The 18643-nt window shown below is 37.8% G+C and overlaps 1 protein-coding gene across 1 annotated transcript in view; it reads right to left on the bottom strand.

The window, feature by feature from the left end:
- Positions 1-1539: 1539 nt before the first annotated feature.
- The window catches only part of ANTXR2 (ANTXR cell adhesion molecule 2), a 159403-nt gene continuing 142299 nt past the window's right edge, over positions 1540-18643 (bottom strand). The window contains exon 17 of the mRNA XM_089526263.1: positions 1540-4823. Coding sequence (XP_089382389.1) covers positions 4785-4823 — 39 coding nt within the window. The 3' untranslated portion in view covers positions 1540-4784. The remainder of the gene's footprint in view (positions 4824-18643) is intronic.

Below are 18643 nucleotides of genomic sequence, written 5' to 3'. Positions count from 1 at the left end.
TTTTTTAAAATGGATCCTATTCTGCCAACATTGTTGTCATCACTAGTTATTGCTTTGCTAAGAAATCGCCCTTACTATCCCTACTCATCTTATTGAAAACATGTTTGTAATCAACAACTATTGTTGTTGAATAATTCTGGCACTTTCCCTCTTTCTAATTTTTGAGAACAGATATATCCAGTTCTGATATCACTTGACTTAAAAAAATACAACACAGTTTTTCCAATGCAATCCTATAGGACTGGGCTGCCAAGGCCTTTTTGGAAATGATTAAGGAATTAGAGTGTTTTAGCTCCACCAGTGGAATATAAGTGAATACAATTAATTGAAGTCCCATTGATTTCAACAGATTTACAGCAAGTGTTCCTAACTCTGGATCCAACCTCAAGGGTTTCACCAGGAGAATCAAGCATGTGAATCAATATCTTCCATTAAAATAAAAGCAATTTCTAGATTATTTCACACTGCCATGATTATACTCACTGTTTATATTCTGATTTTTAACAACAGGCTCAGTCTTTGTAATGCCCTTTCCATAAAGTTATTCTCTAGGCTCAACAAAAGAAATGAAATCCAATCTATACTCAAAATCAGGCTTCTTCTGTTTAAAGACTTCACCTGTTGTGCAGAATATCAATAGTGCTTATAATAAAAAAGCACTTGGTTCAATTTTGTGTTCCTCATAAGCCACTGTTAAATAATTCATAGAGATCTCTATTATTTGCAGAGGGTTTTGTAACCAAAAGGTAATTGTGATCAAATCACAAAGCATCAAAACTAAACATCTCCTTCCACTATTAGAATGAAGATACAGTTACATATATACATTGCAAGTCACTTCTGTCATGAAGAATATTAAAATGTGATAATCTCAAAATATTTTTTCATATCTGACAAGGACTGGTGAGTATTAGTGTAACAGAACAATACTTGCAGGGTTTTTGGTAAGTTTTGATATTATGTTTTACATATATACACTACAATGAAATGGAGAAATAAAAAGAAATGTGTTTAAGGACAAGGGAGGAAGCAGATTTAATATACACCATTTCCTTTAATGAGAATCAGTGCTATGCAGCAAATACTGTCAGAATACTGATTCTTGTTTGGTATATAAGATGTAAACTGATATTTTATTAGTTCCATTGGGATTTAAGCAAGAAGCTCCTTTGTGACCATTACATTTTCATCAATAGAACTGAACTGCCATGTTCTTAAATTTCACTTTAAAATGGGTTATTGTAAGCCAATGCATAGAGCTGGTTTATTTTGCTCTAGGAATATTCATAAAATGAGTTTTGGAATATCAGGATGGATATTGTCACAGAGGTTTTCTAGTTGACAGCCTTTAACAGTACAAAAGGAAGGAGGAAAGGGTGTGTACATGTGTATATACGAAAGAAGATCTATCCTGGCAAAGGATAAAGCCCTTAAATGTGCCCTTAAGAACCCTATTACACACGGTTCTTTCAAATGTATTGAAAGACTAGTGTGTATTTTTTCCTCAAAATTGTGCTTTCAGTATGAACGTCTGCTGTTATTAAACTGAAGTCAATTTTTACTCCAGATTTCTTCATGTAATCCCCAATGCATAGTCTATGAAAACTGATTCATACAGTAATATAGATGACTCATGGTTTTATAAATATATCACTTTAATATATTTCATAAACTCTATTAAATTAATAATACTTTGGTACACTTATACTGAAGCTCAATGGGCATGAATTGGGTAAACGCTGTTGTCCTACTTTTTTACTGTGGGCTTTTTCAAATATGTGTTAAATAATACTCTGTCTCTGTCAATGATCAAATATATGTATTTGAGCAATTATTTACCACATGAGTTATGCTTTAAATGAATAACAAATAAGGGTTTCATAAAATAATGGACACAATGCAATGTTAAACCCTGAGAAACATTTGCTATTGTTTTGCATAAACAGGTATGATAAATTACCAAAATATGTTTCATTTCTTGGAAATAGAAATCCATAAAGCTGGATCTATGTAGTCAATTTTAAACAAGATCCTTCTCAAAGCGACAAATATATCATCAATGTCTTCTTTTTAAATTATCATTGTTTGAATTATTTTCAACATAGAGGTTTCACTGTAGATTTTCTTTTTAAAAAAGGAAGGAAGGAAGAAATATCTGCAGGTAGATATAATTTGGTTTTTTGGTTTTCTAAGCATCTGTTTTAGGTTATTTGTTTTTCTAAACATTATGGTTCAAATGCAAAATTTCATTAGCTATAGAACATGAATGTATTTCATATCCCATAAGGGACGACTGAATATCTTCACCCAGATATTTAGTACCATTTCTCTTCACAAATTCAGATTAGCAAATGAGAAGGATTACATGATTTGGTTTTTACCAGAGGCAGAGAAAATGTAATTTTACAAAGACATATCCAATGGTTTTCAGTAAACTAAACTAAAGAAAATGCATGTATTGTGTATTTTGTACATAAAATGGACAACCTTATCACATTCCTACCCTGTCTGAAAGGTCTGCAGATATGGTCTTATAGCTGGAAAAGTGTTCCCACTAGAGGCTGCAAAAAGTGATTGTGATGGCACATTTTCCTGTGTTATGTACATTGCTAACACCACATATTACACATGCTGTAGCATCTGACAAATTTAAATAATTGTACAAGCATACATCCCCTGAGTTAGCCTGTGACATGCCTTCTCGAAACTCATGTGATGACATAAGAAGGTAAGTCTATTGGCTGAAGCCAGTAGCTGGAGACGAAGGCAACCCCAGTCAAAGGATGCACCAGCAGTGGAAAATAGGATTAAAATAAAAGAGATAAATGACCTTAGGTAAAGGATTTCTATCCATGTGTGCTCAACATGGGGTGTTGGCAATGCCACCAGTGGCACAAATAATCTCAGGCCAATAATAGATGCAGGCAAGAGGCACAGTGGTGATAGTCTTGGTTTGGAAGAGCTGTAAATTTGGCCATCGACCAAGAGAATAATTTGCGTCCCTAGAGATTTCAATGAGAAGCAACAAAGGGGGATAATTAGACAAGCACGCATCCCCCCTCACTCTTTCCCGTCTTGCGCACATACATGCCCACCAAACGTGAAATGTTCGCCTTTTCCCCTCCAACGTGATGGTTGTTGAACTTATTTTTAGTGTCATTTGATAAGCTTCCTTGCTCGCAGAGAGACATCCCACTGACCCAGCCACTGGTCATTGTCTATACCGGTTCCCATCAAAGTAGGCGCACTTTGTCAGGTTTCGACTCGAATATCCATTTTGCATCTGAAGTACAGTATCGAAAGTGACTGGATCATTTGAGCCTTTTTCTTCAGCTGCTGCCTCCTTCCTCCCCCACAGTGTTTCCACTCACGCTAACATAATTTGGCACCGCCGACGTGACACAATGCTGGTTTTTCTAAAAAAATTATAATACATACTTTGTCAATGTTTTTTGATGCCCAGCACTCCTGTTTATAAATTTATAAATTGAGAAAAATTGAGAAAAAGAGGTCTCTCGCCTTCTATCTCTTTCCTCCTCCTCTCATCTCTCTCTTTGTTTATTTTTTTAAAAATTTGGACCCAATGTTCATTCTCCACCAAGGCATGGTACCCCCTCAAAAACTGAGTAATGTGCATACAGTAATAGGTCATTCAATGTCAAAAGGCATAAAAAAAGATGAGCAAAACCTTCACAGGCTGCTGCTTGCTGTTGCCTTTAATTATATTAATTAAACTTTGAAATTCTCATGCAAAGAGAGTTGCTGGCTTGTGACGCTGAGGAGCCCTTGGAGATTTGGAGGAGGGGAGGGACCCTGAGATACCAGCTTTGTGGCAACTGCCTTCCCCCCCCCCCCCCATTTCGTACCAATAGTAACAATACATAAGCCAAAAATTCATCTTTATGAGGGATAATATTTTTATGCGCTACTGAGTGCTGAGCGCAGAGAGGAGGGAGAGAAAATATCAACCACAGTGCCAAGGCCTTAAAGCATTGGTCCTTCAATCTCCACTCAAGATCTCTGGTTACAGGCTGTCTTCCTGTAGAATAACGCTCTATTAATTTTCTTCCTGTCCTGGGTGCATAATGAAAGAAAGGTGTCTTCAGAAACTAAAGGGCAAAGCCTTGCTTGCCACCAATACCTTGAGGCACTGTGTCTACATTTTGTCATGCATGTGCATTGCTCAGTGTTAAAGTGACAAGATCTTCAGTCAGAAGGTTCCCGTAAGGCACAATCCGATGGGGGCGGAGGGAGGATGGGACTCAAAAGGATTTTGTGATATGACATCCCTGTAAGGCAATGAACTCTTAGATTTTTCCAGGCCTGTTGGGAACTTCGCGCTTCTGCCTGTGGCAAATAGTTTCCTGTTTAAATAACAAGTGCCATCTTCACATCCAAGAAACAATGCAGCTCCTGACTGAGGCACATAAAGGCCTGAGTTATATATAGTTCAGCTACAATAACAACAACAAAAGCCAAGGCGCTGGCATTTTTTTTAAAAAAAAAATCCTGTACTGGGTTTCTGGTGGAACTCTAGGCATGCAAAGCCAATGTATCTTCGTGTCACCATTGCAAATCATATAATGCTGTAATGAATACTGCATGAGGTAACAAGCTTGAAAGGAAATGGCTGGCAAAAGCGCTTAGTGTAGCAGTAGGTGACTTGTGCTGGGACCAAATGGAGCTGAGAGAGACTGAAGTTCTGAGGATCTTCATATAAGTGCTTCATTGTCTTCCTTTGGTTACAATACAAAACTGATGGCTTTTCACTCCTTGGTCGTCCTTTACTGAGACTGAACTCGGGTGAAGTTCATGCAGCGACCCTAGAACGATAGAAAATAATTCAATGGTTATGGTCTGTGATTGTAAGGCATACATTCTCCCCTAAAAGTCAGATTGGTTAGATAATGGCTGTGGTTCAGTAGACAGTCAACAGGCATTGGTAAGCTATACAATTGCTGGAAACAGAAGCCACAGGTATTTGTTGTTTTTGGATTAACAGGAATGCTATAGGTATCCCTAACATGATACAGGGAAAAAATAACAGAATATCTCAGCACTTTCAAATTCAAACATTTGTTGTGGCCTAATTTTTCATTGTTTCATACTCCCATAAATCCTTCTACCATGATACTTCTATTACATTTTAAGGTGTCACAAGACTCTTTGTTGTTTTTGCCACTTTTGATAAACATAACCACAACTATGAAAATTAACACAAGAGAGACTACTTAGAGTAGCTGTTACTTATTACTGGTTTCTCGCACATTATTTTATATATATGCTTTTAAGAAATCATTGTTAAGACCATCTATTGGTCTGTTCTCTGAGTGGAATCCTGTTGATGACTTAAACCTGTATAAAATGTCACTCATTTTGGTGTATGCCACCTTTTTTATTTGGGTGTAACAGTACCCTGGGAACAGCAGCAAAACCCATCACTATGAGCTTGGGAGATGGTACAGCAGCTTTTTTTCCTGCCAGGGATAAGAGTTACTGCCTTTCCCTCCATTTCACAACACCCATGCCCCTTCCTCTTCTGCCATCATACCATTGCCTCCTCCTCTGCCAGCACAGTTATGCTAGTAAATAAGATCTTGACCAATATCTCCAAATGATAACATGTTTTTACTGGAATAAGGCAAACCTGTTTGGCACCACACATTTTCAAGTCTGGAAACTAAATGACTAACAACGGGGTGCTGTCTAAGTTCTAACTTGGGAGTCCAATATCTTGTCTTGATGCCAATAGAGCACACACTCTTTCACCTTATACAACTATAATCAACTTTAGCTATCCTGGAAACATTCTATGTAATCTTAGGATCTTGCATTTTAGGGAAAGTATTTAGAATTCTCAGACAGAAAGCTCTAGCGCCTCACAACTCTGAAAACACCAGGGTTCACAGGATGCAGCCATGACAGTTATCGTGGCACCAACCTGCTCTATTTATGTAGTGTGAAAGGGTCCCATGACTGATCTATTGCTATGATTTTGGTTCCAAGGAAATTATAACACAACAGGTCATGTGATAGCTGCTTTTGAGTTGATGTAGTCATAGTCTCTATCAACATCACTGAGTTATTTTCTGTATTACCATCATCTGTATCAACATCGTTGTGGTGAGCCAAAATCTTTTTGTTTCCCATATTGGGAATAATGAAATATTCCCATACTGGGAATAATTTGACTGTTAAGTGAACCTATGAAGCATGTATTTGCCTACGTTTTTTTTTTCTTCCCCTGACATAAATGTGTAAGTCAATAAGGAAGCACAAGAACTTTAGGCCATTTTGCTACAACAGGCAAAGCTGGTTGTTTTTATACTAGTACAATCCTCCCCATCATATATCTGGTATCAACTCTAATACATATTTTACCATATTAAACTAAATGTGTAAGTCTCTTTAAACACATCTTCCAGAGTGGACAGATTAATGTAATCATGATTTGCATCATCACCCAGCAGAAGGCCTTGATTAAAATCAAGGGGATGAGCAGCTTGCTCACCAGCAAAGGCCACACTGTGCATGCATCATGTGCTGAAGGAACGTAGCTGATTTACATATATTACTAGCATACAATTAACATAATTTGCACATCACTTTCTGCAACATGGCTAGTGCCAACCTCCAGTCAGAACTGGTGTACTTTGCCTATGACTTTAAAAAAAAAAACCTAGGAGACTACTGTTTTAAGTTTTATATTTAAAAAAAACCCTTTAGGTTACTTTTCAGCTAAATATAATAATACCAAAAGCCAATATTGATTAAAATATTAAATTCAACTTTATTTTTTAATAAAGAAAAGCTCTAGCTAGCTGTCATTTAGAAAAGTCACATTTTGGGGGCATACCTTTCAAAATCCAGATGTGGCAATCTGAGAGGTATAGACCAAAAAATAAAAGCTGGCAGGTTCTTACTAAATGTGAAGATACTCAGGATCCATGTTTGCACACACACACTGACACCATTACTTTGGGCCAGTCCATGTGGCTGAACAAAGTACATTTTTTCTTTCAACTGTGAAAGAACAAAATCTGGTTCATGCTGAATATTCAGGCACAACTCAAGTGTATTACCTCAGAAATGTCAACAATGGGACAAATATGTTAATGCTAAACAGTAGAACAAAACTAGTTTCTTGATGTTAAAACATTAATAATAAACAATACAATAGTCTGTTACATTAATTATTGGCTTTAAACCCTTACCAATTACATAAGTGAATAAAAATGATTATATTCTATATCCATGATTTTTGCATCTACTGATGCAACCACCCATGGCTTGAAAATATTCAAAAAAAGAAATAAAAAAGGCAAACCTTTGAGTTGTTCATTATTATTTTTATAAGGGGCGCCATTTTACTATATCACTGTATAGAGTATGGCTTAAGCATCCATGGATTTTGGTATTCACAGAGTTTTGGGGGGGATTTTAAACCAAACTCCAGCTGATACCAGAGGCCCACTGTACTAAAATGGTCTCCCAAATGATTCCCCAAAGCAATGAACTAAAATCATATGAAATGTGAATTATTCATTACTCAAAATGTAACTTTGATGGCACTCATCAATTATGATAAAAGACTTTAAAACTGTTGTTGAAACTTTTAACAGACTGGGAGTGTTAATTAATTTCATAATTATTTTATTTTATTAATTTTAAATAAATCATTTCTAAACTTTGGATTACCTACATCCAGTCTAGACACGCTAAATATTCACAATAAGCTAGATGCACAAAAGAGATCTTGCTTCCGAATACAGATGTAAGTAACTATCTGACTTTGAATTGTGTGCCTGCTTGCCTCTAAAACTTCCCTGCATAGGAAGCCCTATGAAGAGCAGGTCTGGATTGCAACCACTTCTTTTTAAAGAGGAAAAGGGTGCTTTTCTTTCAGTGACAAGTACAATTTTAAGAGCCAATTAGAAAAAGTCCATTTTTTAAACAGAATTAGTGCAATGCTATTGAAATGAACACTAAGCCTTCAATATTTCTCAGCGTATATGCTGCAGCATTTTCACTACAAATATCTAGAGGTGTGTAAACACTGAAACTGGAACACCTTAATATAGACCTGGCTGAGTAACCCTCCAGCTGTTCTTGAACTGTAGTTCCCATCAGCACTACACAGCAGTACCAATGGTGCAGGGTCATGCGAGCTACATGTTGCCCATCTCTGTCATAGGCAAAAAACAAAACAGTTGTTAGGTGCCTTCAAAAAGGCTTTGAGTTCATGCAGCATCTCCTGATGACACAGAGCAAACCAGTTTTGAAACTCAGCAACCTTTCAAAATCAATTTGTAATATGTGTAATATGCACAATATTTGTAATATGGCATGGCTGAGCTTTATATTCAAGGGAGGGGGAAAAAATCCTCATATCTTGGGCATCACTATAACAATGTATATACACCAATCTTTGGTGGTGTTTATTGACTAATTTATTGGATTTATATCCTGCCTTTCACCCAAAATGAGATATAAGGCAGGATACAATAATTTTAAAAGGATATAACTAAAACATTAATTAAAATTAATTGTGTGTCTTCAAGTCAGCTCCAACTTATATTGATCCTATTCAGGGTTTTCTTGGGAAAATTTATTCAGAGGAGGTTTGTCACTGTCTTCCCTTGAGGCTGAGACAGTGTGACTTATCACCTAGAGGGTTTCCATGACTGAACAGGGATTCAAACACCATTCTCATGAGATTTTAGTCCAACACTCAAAACACTATACCAAGTGTCTCTTAACTAAGATCTTTGTCTTGCTTTTAATGAGGATCATCACTGTGGATTCCTTCCAGCAAAAGCAAAAAGGGGAAGATGTCTAAGGGAAAAATCTTGTGGCAGCGGTTAAGGATGGAGCACTTGGAAATAATGGAGGTGGCTGAACTGTGAGGATAGTAATAGTGAATATTTTTTAAAGTGTTCCCCCAAAGTACCACAGGACAAGGCTGGGAAGCAACTGAAAGTGGGGTCATTCACATGCAATCTCTGTGCTGCACATTCCCATTACCTAACAACTTTGCCCTCTTAATGGCCAAGACATATATCAAGTATCAAGTAATTCACAATTGTAGAATTATAGAATCATAGAATTGGAAGGGGCCTTATTGCCCATCAGATCCAATCCCCTGTTCAAGGCAGGAGCATCCCCAGCAGCTCTCCAGCTTCTTTTCTCTTGATATCTAAAGCTATCTAGAGAAAGAGGCCTCATCCCATTTCTAGGCAACTGCTTCCATTGTTGAATCACTCTCTGTCAAGAGTTTTCTTCTAATTGATTTATTGGATTTATATCCTGCCTTTCAATAGAATTCAATTCAATAGAAATCTACCCTTCAGTAATTTAAAACCATTAGACTTAGTTGTACTCTCTGATGCAACAGAAAATTCATGGCAGAGATAGAGAATGATGGGAGTTGTAGTCCAAGATATCAGATAATATAGCAGACTCTACTAGGTTGGTGAAATGCATTCTCTTACCCCATGAGCTTTTCAATTTGTCACACAGTGTATCTGTATGTTCTTTCATTTCCTTAGCCAACAACTGTACAGTGTTTGGATTTTCACACGTTAACTGGGGATGTATAACATTAAGCTGAAATGAGCTGGGCTTTCCAAATTAGCAAATCAAATGTATAATGAATATTCATTTATGAATACACATATGCTTGGTTCGTATTTACTGGAAGTCAGAAAACCTAATCTAATCTGAAGTCTGATCCTGAATAGCATGTGGAGCAAGTGAAGTAGACAAAGTCTGTAACAAACTCCATCTGAGTTCTTTGGATTCTGAGTTGCTTGTGTTCCAATGACTGTTTGAAATTTGGCAGTGGTTGACATTTACATGCGAATGCTGACAATCTCAGAATCCTGTTGAGGCCTCTAAAAAGCAAAGATACCAGAGCTAATGTTGACAGTGCTCTAAATGTGATTGTCAGCATTCACTTGCGGATGTCACAAAAGTAGGGACAATGCATATATGCCTCATCTATTTTCAGGCATTAATAAAATTCATCTGATATTGCCAGCATTCTCACAGAACTGTAGACAGACACCAAATGTCAGGCGTTCAGAAATAATATACAGCTGCTCTTGTTAATATTAATACTAAAAAAACACAAGTTAGAATTTATGGAGTGCGCTCAGATGTTTAAAGTGGTTCACAGACCTCCATAATGGAAGGCTACATTCAAACACTAGCAAATCATGATTTGCTGTTTTTCCCAAGACAATATGAAATTGAGAAGTGCATCAAAATCCCTGTGACAACACGCTGTCATACACTTTTGTATATGACAAAAGTATATTAAAAAGTATATAACATAGATCCAGCAACCGTAGGAGTGTTTAGTCTGAGTAACAATGCCTGTATGATCTCAAAGCAGAGTTCTTTGCTGCTTTTGCAACACAAGATCCTTCACATTGTATATGGTGAGAAGTGCCTTCTACCTCACAGCGGTCATAGACTCTACTAAAAGTATCCCATGTTCTTGAGATCCCATCTGTAGTAATTTGGAACAGAGCATTTAGTGTGTGACATGCATTATGTAGCACAGTCTATATAATGTGGGGAGCTAGGGGTTTTTGTTTTGTTTTGTTTTGTTTTTTGTATCTATGTATCAAGAACTGGCACCTTATTTGTTTCAGAAACATTGGCTTCAACTATTTCTGTCTTTTTGAAAACTCAGAGCAGACCAGCAGCCAACAGTTTCTAGATCAGAATCAGTCCATGGATGCCACTTTTGAGAGGCATTGATGTAGAATATTCTTCCCCCAATATTAGATATGCTCCCATAATTTTTATTTTCAGACACATGTTGAAAACATACCCATCTTTGCAAAACTTCCTGGTGTAGTTCAGTTCAAGATATATTTTATGCACCGAGATAAGGTAGATAGGGTATGTTGGTTTTATGTAATGTTTTGCCTATACAGTGCTTGGAAATGGAAAGTGCTTGGAAGTCCACTTCTGGTTTTGAAAAACGGTGTTTTCTGATGTTAAACAGTCCAGGGAGCTCTGCAACCTATTTAAAAAGTGAATGGCTAATCTCAGAGACTTCCAGGATATAATGGCCTGTTACAGACAGCCAAAATAAAGCTGCTTCGAGTCACAGTGGAGGTATGGTGTTTCAATGATGCATGTGTCCTAAGAGTCCAGAAGTCGCACCAAAGCCACACTCCATCCCTAAGGACTGGAGCGTGGCTTTGGTGTGGCTTCTGGACTCTTAGGACGCATGCATCATTGAAACACCATACCTCCACTGTGACTCGAAGCAGCTTTATTTTGGCTGTCTGTAACAGGCCATAATTTACCTTCCTTTACCCAGACATAGGGAAGTCAGGGGGGAACAAAAACAATCCCAGAACCACCCAGGTGAGCAGAGGTTGATGAGATGGTTCAATCACAGCAGCATAGGATTTTCTGTTAATGTGTTCTCAACTTTTATCTTTCCTCTTCCTGTTGATGGGCTTGTGGATGAGAGACATTAGATGTACATAGAGGAGGCAATCTTTTCCTCAGCCATTGAGCCCGTCCAGCAGAAAGCAAAATATTGGGAAACACACTGAAAAAGCACTAATTAAATTGGGAGGTCAGGGATGGTGTATTATCATGGATGTAACAACAATGATTCCATGCCAGTAAAGAACAAGTTGCATGTGTAGGTAATAGAATGTGACAAGATGTGCCGCAGAGGACACATTAAAATTTCCCATATAACTGTACAGCCAAAGCAGTCTCTGGGGTGATAATAAATTTATTTCAACAAATATTACCCAGAATTCACTGCTCCATGTTCTGTTGGCCATAAACATATGAAACATGAGGATTGGCATCCAAAATTCAAAATGTGATGTTTCATATGCAATTGCTGACACTCCCCTCCTCTCCTTTTAAATAAAGACTACTGGAGCACAGCAAGGATCAATTTAGTTTAGCATCCTCTTTCCTAGAGTGGCTGGCCAGATGCAGCACACGCTTCTCATCTCTTATATGAAGATAAGATGAAGTGGAGAATATTAAACAGAACATGCTGGTATGCTCTGGTTGGACATCATATAGTCTGCTCTGCTCATCTGACAACTTGATAGAAGAGGATGGAAAAATTGACTAAAATCTGAGAGCAGAGACTACAAAAGTGACTTTTTTTGAACTGGCCTGATTTTATCTAGACTGCATGACGTAGTAGTTTGAGTGTTGGACTATGTCTCTGGAGATCAGGTTTGACTCCCCACTTGACCATGGAAACCCACTGGCTGACCTTGGATGAGTCATGCACTCTTAGCCCCAGAAAGCCCCATGATAAGTTTGCCATAAATTGGAAACAAACTGAAGACACACAACAACAACAAGCAGCTCATGTCCTGTGGTTGCATTTTTTGAAATTGTTTGAACAGGTTTCAAGTTGTCTAGTGTTTAATGGATAATCTATTTTTTTTAATCATTCAAAATTATTATTTATGATTTAAATTGATTTGATTTTAAACCACTCTGAGATTTTTGGATATAAGACAGGATATAAATATTTTAAAAGGTCTAAATACCCTAAAGGCACCAGATCCCGACTAATCTTAGAAACTAATCTTGGAAGCTAAGCAGGGAGTGTCCTGGTGTGTACTTGGATAGGAGACTGCCAAGGAATACCAGGTGCTGTAGAGGAAGGAACTGGCAAAATCACCACTACGTATTCTTTGCCTAAGAAAAACCTATGAAATTCATGGGGTCACAATAAGTCAATAGGTGACTTGAAGGCACACACACACACATGTGCACATGCACACATTGATAATAAACAAACCAACAACTGTATTCAATGACCAGCCACTATTATGAATAAACAAATACTTTTTTAGAAATGGACAGAATCCCATATTCCAAATATACCTCCTGAACAGAAAAATTTGAGAAGACTGGGGAGTTACCTTCTCATCTTCATTACCACTATCATTCAGTGTGGTAGCTTAATGTTGCATTCATGCCCTTGTACTCAATTAAACAATCAATACATCCAATTTGAATTCAGATGTATTATGCCTTGTAAATCATTGGGTCATAAACCTTAACAATACCAACATGCACTCGGTATAAAATTGAACTAAATTAGTGTCTTAGGGCTACAGTAATTAATATGTGAGTTATGCAAGCATCCCATGGTAGTCTTGTGAGTGATCAGAGTATCCTGGATGAGCCAAATGCATTTTTCAAAATATATCTCTTGTTTGGTGACTTAAGCATGTAAGGTGGGGGGGGGGGCATTTTTTAGACAGACTTTTACGAATGCTTTAGAAGTAAAAATGAGAAAATGATACACATCATCTGTTGTCCTTCACAACCTTTTTAAATTTTCCCTTTCTATATCTTCCACAGCAGTATTTGCAAACCTTTATAGCAGAGGTGGAAACCATATGGGACAATGGCTCATATTCATGGACTCTAAAATGAGGGTGGCAAGAGGTCTTGAGCCCTCCAAGATTAGTGTGGGAGGGGTTGACCCTCTCCCAATAATGATCTGGCAAAATTGGATTATGAAGACACCCTTCAGAAATTATCAGTCAGAGGTGTAATAAATGATGAAGCACTAAGGCATATTCAGGCAGCCTTCCCCTAAATAACAAAAGGTGCTTCCAACCTATTCTATGCACACTTATTTGGGAGTAAGCTACACTGAACACAGAGAGGGCACTTCTAAGCAGACTGTGCTGGAAAGAGTCTCCATGTTTAAGGATGTTTCAATGATAATGGGTGGAAAACGAAATTTCCCCTCCCCTCCATGCCATTATATTTCCAGTTTCTATATATGGTTCTGAAAGCTGGACAGTGAAGAAAGCTGATAGGAAGAGAATCAATTCATGTGAAATGTAGTGCTGGAGAAAGGATCTATGGATACTGTGGATACTGGATTACCAAAAGGACAAAGAAATAGGTCTCAGAGCAAATCAAGCCTGAATTTGCCCTAGAAGCCAAGATGACTAAATTGAGACAGTCATACTATAGACAAAAAATGAGAAGACATGTTTCACTTGAAAAACGATAATGCCTGACAAGGTAGAAGGCAGTAGGAAATGAGGAAGACTGCATTACAGGTGCAAAGACTCATTCAAGTAAATCAGCAGAAAATCTGAGTGGTTTGCCAAGAACAAATGCCACTGTGACCCTTGATCTAGCAGTTATGAGCTCACACTTGGAAACAACAATCAGTATTAAAATCACAGTGAATATGGTTAATGCAGTCTGTAATGCAAAAATTTGCCATTTTAAAGCTGCAGCTCAGCACTATTCAACAGTCAGTTCCGTTGAGGTACGTGTAACATATTCCCAGTTTGGTTGAATTATGTATATACAGGACGGCATTGTTAATTGGACAGTCTCCCTGCCCTCAAAAATGGGAAATAAATTGAAAGGATTTTCAAACATACACACACCAAAATCTTCTCAATCTACTGAAGTACTTTCCCCCCCCCTTCTTTTGGTCAGGGGACTGTCAAATTAAGACTACAATCCTGTGAATAGCCACTTTGGGTTCCTTACTGGGAGAAAGTGGGATGAAAATGAAATACACATGTGTGTAAGAGTATATGTGTGTGTGACTGAGATTTATATTGTAATTTCTTCCATTATTATTATTATTATTATTATTATTATTATTATTTATTTATTTATTTATAAAGTGCTGTAAATTTACACAGCGCTGTACATACAATATGGGACTCAATGCAGCTTTTCACAAGATGTATACTTTATCTTCTGAAAAACTGTAAGTTTAAAGAGGAATATTATCAGCTACTATCTTTTAAAAGAAAGAAAATAGCTTTTTTGTGAGGTTTTCAGGCTATGTGGCCATGTTCTAGAAGAGTTTCTTCCTGACACTTCGCATTCTCTGAAGATGCCAGCCACAGATGCTGGCAAAACGTCAGGAAGAAACTCTTCTAGAACATGGCCACATAGCCCAGAAAACCCACAAAAAAACATGGATGCCGGCCATGAAAGCCTTTGACTTGACAAAGAAAATAACATTTTGCTCATCTTGCTGAAAGTCTCATCATTCTTTAAAATTCCTTTGTTTTTATTTTGTCCGAAAAAGGAATTCTCCATATTCATTTTCTCATCAAATCATATTTGATAGTAGCAACTGCCTCTATCTATGGAGATTTCACTTTCCTATTTAGAAGCAGCCATGCCAGTATCTAGTGGTAAACATAGCCATTATCCCAGAATCAAAAGCATATCTGTAGTGCACACTTTGAAAAGCTAATCCCACTGATAAGTGGGAATCATACTGAATCCCACCATTTCCCACCACTAGCTATACCAACTAGAGCTGCTGGAATTTGTGGTCCAACTGTGTCTGGAGGGTTACCTGCTTCTCACACCTGATGTAACTGTTGTCATATCTACTCTGAAGTAAACCCCATTTTGTACAATAATGGTGCAGGAATCATCATTTTCTGTTCCCAGGAAACTTTGGGGACCAACAATATAAAAAGGGTCCTGCTGGAGCAGACTAAAGCAGTATCTATTAGAAACCAGTCACTCAAATGCCTATTGGAAATCCATAAACAAGACAAGAGAGCTTTATTTACCCAAAACCCTGAAATCGGGAAACCACTGTGCTGAAGTTTTGCAATTGTTTTTCAATGTTTTGCAACAACAACAACAAAACACACACACACACACACACACACACACACACACACACACATATGCTGGGTTTTGCAACAGCCCCAAAACTGAGATACAGACACCACAGATCAGAGCTTGGAGAGCTGATTTTTTCAGAGCTGATTTTTTAGCCGGGTGAGTATTACTACAGGTTGAGTCTCCCTTATCTGAAATGCTTGGGACCAGAAGTGTTTGGGATTTTCAATTTTATTTTATTTGGATTTTGGAATATTTGCATATACATAATGAGACATCTTAGAGATGGGACCCAAGTGAAATGTATTTATGTTTTATAAGCACCTTATATACATAACCTGATTATGCATAGAATTATTACCATATAGACTCGACTATAAATCAACACATGTGTAAGTCGGGGGCAGATTTTGGGGGCAAAATTATTGATTTTGATATGACTTCTGGGTCAGTTGATGGTAAAACAACAGATCTAAATTATGAAGCAAAGGAAAACAATGCCAAAGAACCTACAAAATTATGGCAGGCATAACTATTTTGGAATGGGAGAAAGAGTCGAGGGAGGTTAGTGCTTCCAAGGCAGATTGCACTCTTGCCTTTCACCAGGGGATAGTTTCCTTTTTAGTAAGAGTTAAAGTATAGTATTTATATTATCCATGGATAAGTCAATGTAGGTTTTTGGGGTCACTTTTTTTACTAAAATTTCTAGACTTATACATGAGTACATATAGTAATCATTTTGTGCTTGAAACAAAGCCTGTGTAAACCATCACAAAGAAAAGGTGTTACTATTTCAGCCACCCATGTGGACAACTTTGGATTTTGGAATATTTCAGATTTTGGAGTTGTGGATAAAGGAGACAACCTATACTACTTGTGCAAAGTGTGGTGTTGATCTTCCAAACACATGGTGCAGTCTTATACAGATCTGCTCAGAAGTAAGTCTCACTAAACTCAAAGCATGGTAAGAGGCAAAACATTGCATGTGAAGTGCAAAATTCTTGAAAAAAAGTGCTTGCAATTGCTTCTTTAAGCCTGGTCCAACACACTGCAGAAATAATCTGGTTTGAGATGGCTTTAAGTACCCTGGCTAAGTGCTAGGGAATCATGAGAATTGTAGACAGAGAAGACTAAATGACTCACAAAATTACAGTTCCCAGAATTCCGTAGCATTGAGCCAGGGCAGTTAAAACCGTCTCAAACTGGGTTATTTCTGCAGTGTGTGTTGCTTTTTTTTAATTGTTTGATTATTCTACTATTCAAAAGCGATTATACATTTTCTTGCCCCTCTCTGAGAAAGATAGTTAATAACTAGTGACCATTCTTTCTTATAATTGTCTGCAGTGTGTTTTTGACCTCTGTTGACAAACACCAAATTTCCAGAGCCAAAGCTTCTCAGGACAGTTGAGCCATAAAGAACAAGAAGGTTGAAAGGATAACAAAAACTCTTTTTTAAAGATTTACTAGCCAACGTTTCCCTTTAAATGTGTTACATTTAGAAACTGACATCACCAACCCACTCCTGAACTTAAGTGTGTGTCATTTTTTCCAGTCTAGGAGGTGTTAACATGCTAGAAGCATTAACATTCCCCCTGCTTCTTGGCTGGCTACATACACAGGATGTATTTCACTGCTATAACTGTTTGAATATTGGGTTTGCCTCATAAATATCCACGGACACCTGCAGTTCCATTTAAATGTATTTTTGCTCTCTCTCTCTCTCTCTCTCTCTCTCTATATATATATATATATATATATGTATGTATGTATAAACACAGGGAGCTGACTGATATATTTACTTTGGAACAGGATTAATAAACGCCAACACTCTTAGTGACTTTGAAACATGCCCAGAGTTTTGAATGGACACTTCCTCACACACATCCTTTAGCTGACAAAATTCTCTCGGGCATAAAAAGGCCAAGGTTGCTGTTTTGTGTCCTTAAGAGCAGGTCTGTGCAGTAAATATTCAGTAAATATTTCCAGAATTTGGAAAAATTTGGGGGTGGGGTTGGACTACAAGGCCAGACTCCCCAGCTAGGGACTCAGTGAACTGTAGTTAAAAAATAAACTTTTCCAATAAATAAAATGCATTTATTTTATTAACTCAAAACAGGAAACAGGTCAGGCTCTGAGGGCAGCAGTTTTGTAATGCACTGGGGGCCAAAAGTGTGCCACACACAAGGAAAAGGGGGGAACAGTTGGGGGTATGTTGTCACTGGCCTCAGGTATCTGGTATTTAGGATGATTACTTTACTCCGACTAACAGTAAGGCTGGCCCTTCCAGGTGAGAAAAATTCACCCAACAGTCTGACTGTATGCTTCTACCTGTCCTAACAGGCTGATGGGGTATAGTATGGCTGCATCTACATTACAGAATTAATGCAGTTTGATACCACTTTAACTGTCATGGCTTAGTACTAAGGCATTTTGGGATTCATAGTTTTGTGATATATTTAGCCTTCTCTGTCAGAGACCTCTGGTGCCAGAAATCCCAGGATTCCCTAAGATGGAGCCCTGACAGTTAAAGAGGTGTCAAACTGCATTAATTCTGCAGTGGAGCAGTAGCCCAGGACCTGTCAGTGACATGCACAACCTTAATTCCACCTTATGCTGCAAATATGGAAGTTGATACTCCCTTCCTCCCATAGGTCTCACTGTGTTGCTGTGAAAGTCCCCTACATTGATGGTGCCGAGGAGATTGGACAAGTGTCTAGCTATGTTCCTATAGCCAGAAGCAAATTATTGACATCTGATGGTCACTCCAGAGGAGCCCAGCAGATTTTGGTGGAACATGTCATTTGTCTCTGGCAATATGAACACCAATAGATGCGTCTCTACTCCTGCTCTCCACCAGTCACAGAATAGTTTTTTTGGGAATATGCTGTTGAAGTTATATGGTGAGTCTAGGGCAGGTGACAAGGAAACTCTTATGCTAAATCTGGCTATGCAATATCTCAGCCAAGTAACTGTTATGGGCTTAAAGAGAGTTTAAAAT

Source organism: Sceloporus occidentalis, unplaced genomic scaffold (genome assembly GCF_023333645.1).
Source record: "Sceloporus occidentalis isolate IW3139 unplaced genomic scaffold, rSceOcc1.0.p SCAF_5, whole genome shotgun sequence".
NCBI lineage: Eukaryota > Metazoa > Chordata > Lepidosauria > Squamata > Phrynosomatidae > Sceloporus > Sceloporus occidentalis.
This window is presented reverse-complemented; position numbering and strand designations above follow the sequence as displayed.